The sequence below is a fragment of the Tupaia chinensis genome, unplaced genomic scaffold, assembly GCF_000334495.1.
Source record: "Tupaia chinensis unplaced genomic scaffold, TupChi_1.0 Scaffold000178_1, whole genome shotgun sequence".
Lineage (NCBI taxonomy): Eukaryota > Metazoa > Chordata > Mammalia > Scandentia > Tupaiidae > Tupaia > Tupaia belangeri.
This window is the reverse complement of record NW_006159653.1, coordinates 921,917-924,244: the sequence shown is the minus strand read 5'-3', so window position 1 is coordinate 924,244 and position 2,328 is coordinate 921,917. Positions and strand designations below refer to the sequence as shown.

Genomic DNA, 2,328 nt, shown 5'->3' with positions numbered 1-2,328 from the left:
GGGAAAGTAGAAAAGCTACAGAGGAGCAATTCCCAGAGGTCTGCAAAGGTGGTCCGGAGGCACATCCCTGGGGTCGCACTGGCGCATGGCGCACGCGAGGCGCTGAGCTGGCGGAGGGCACCGCCAGGCCCTGGCCGGGGGAGTGCGAGTTCCACAGTGGGTGGGAGGCGCCGTGCCTGTGGGCCAAGACCTCTACCTCTGCAGCCACCACTCCCAGGGAGCCCTCCACCACCACCACCTGGCACAGACGTGGCACGGACGACCTCCTCTCCAAGTCCCAGCCCAGGCCAGGCAGACGGGAGGCCAGGCCCGCCTCCCTCGGGGCCTCTGGCCGCCGCAACCCCCACCGCGGAAGGGACGCTCCGGCTCCTGGGCTGCCCTGGGCGCCACTCTGCACGAATGGCTTCGTTGTTTGAAGACAAAGTGATACAGAACATAAATACATCTTTAACAGCTTGCAAAACAGACACATTTAAGCTTCAAAAATGAAAATAATCAAAATAAAAAGAGAATTGTGAATCTCTGCCAAACCTCGTTGGGAAGAGCTCTTGGCAGGCCCCCGGGGTCTGCAGCACCAAGGCTGACCCGGGACCTCCTGCTGCCTCCTCGTGTGGCCCTCTGAGACGCCGGGACACAGAGCACGTGGCTGAGGGCCCCCAGGAGGGGATGAACCGGCTGTCCTTGGCTGCAGAATCACCCGCCACCTCGAGGGGACAGGAAAGGACAAGGGCGATCCAACGCCAGTAGGAGCCCAGAGGTCGGGACACACAGGCGGTGCTGGCCACGAAGGTGGTCCCCACCAGCGTAGTGGGCACGTGGCGGGCATGGCTGCCGGCCCCTGGTCTCCCCTCCCTGTCCGGGCCCTCGGAGTCCTGGTCTGTCCTCATTGAGAGCAGGTGGCCCTAGGGCCTGGTCAGGGTGGTGTACACGGGTTGGTCCCAGGTCCCTGGGGGGCTGTGGGCCGGTGGCAGGGACAGGCCGTTGAGCAGGGGTGAGGCGTAGGGCCGGCGTGAGGAGTGGAAGTACGGGCACTGGTAGAGGCCAGGTGCATAGCCGGGGTACGGGCTGTAGTAGCCAGGGGCCTGCAGGTCAGCGTAGTCGCACTGTGGCCCAGCGAAGGAGCCCACAGAGGCAGCCGTGGCCATGCCGGCCTGGGCGCTGTAGGAGCCGAAGTCAGAGCGGCCGGGCGAGCCGTGCGGCTGGTCGCTGTAGCGGCCGGGGCTCAGCCGCTCTGTCTTGATGTGTGGGCGGGGTGCGCCCGCCTCCGTGGGCGATGCAGAGGCTGCCGGGGCCCCCTTGGGGGCCCACCCAGGGGATGGCCCGCCACCAGCAGTGCCAGCGTGCGGGTAGGAGGTGCTGCCGTAGGAGCTGGTGACGGCCTGGCCGGGCTCTGCAGGCGTGGCCGAGTGGCCGTTAAGGGGCAAGTACTGGTCAAACTCGTGCACGTCGAAGGTGTCCATGTTGCCCATGACCTCGCTGCTGAGCTCCGAGATGTCCACGTTGCTAAAGTCGATGTTCTGGCGCCCAGTGTCCACCAGGCGGCGCCCTTCCAGCTTCAGCTCCTGCTTGCTCCCGGGGTGGTGCAGGTCTGTCTTGGGGGTGGTGGGCGGGGTGGGCGGCCCGTGGGTCTGGCCTGTGGAGAGCACAGTTCAAGGATGAATTGCCCCTCTGTGGGGGCTGGCAGGCACGCAGAGCCCCAGCAGCCCCGGCGCTGCCCAGCGGGAACCAGTGGCTTCCTGTCTCCTGTGCCCAGACATCCCCGCAGCCAGGCCAGACCTCCCTCCTCGCCCTCGCCTCGGCCAGGCAGCTGTGCTGCTCAGACCAGGCCCTCCCCAAAGAAGAAGGCGGCCACAGGCTGCCCCAGAACCAGCGCTCACGCTGCACAGGGCGCCAGCGAGGCCCAGCCTTCCTGCAGGGTAAGTGGGACTCGTGGGCGAAGCCAGCTCCCCAGGCCACACTCGCTCTGACCCTGAGGCTGGAGCAGCCACGCCCACCCACGTTAGAGCCACACTGGGCCAGGCCTGCAGGGGTGCTGGGCCGCCGCCCCGCCCTGATGCGGGCTCTGCAGGCTTTCTCGGGCACCTCAAGGACGCCTGCCCAGGGAGCCGGCCCTCCCCACTGGGGCTCTCACCTGGGTGGTCGGCGTGGTGGTGCGTGTCGCCAAGGCCCACGTCCGCCTTGTACCCGGCGGCACCCCCGGGGTGGTGGCCCAGCTCGGCGCCCGCGTCGGGGTCGCCCTGGCCGGCCTTGGCGCCCTTCCTGCGGCGCGGCTGGTACTTGTAGTCCGGGTGGTCCTTCTTGTGCTGCACACGCAGGGGCTCCGCCTCC

At 67.7% G+C, this 2,328-nt stretch overlaps 1 protein-coding gene across 1 annotated transcript in view; it reads right to left on the bottom strand.

Moving 5' to 3' along the window:
• Positions 1-6: 6 nt before the first annotated feature.
• Positions 7-2,328, bottom strand: part of SOX8 (SRY-box transcription factor 8) — a 9,509-nt gene continuing 7,187 nt past the window's right edge. Inside the window, exons 4-5 of the mRNA XM_006146436.1 lie at positions 2,132-2,324; positions 7-1,633 (exon numbers count right to left, since the gene is read on the bottom strand). Coding sequence (XP_006146498.1) covers positions 903-1,633; positions 2,132-2,324 — 924 coding nt within the window. The 3' untranslated portion in view covers positions 7-902. The remainder of the gene's footprint in view (positions 1,634-2,131; positions 2,325-2,328) is intronic.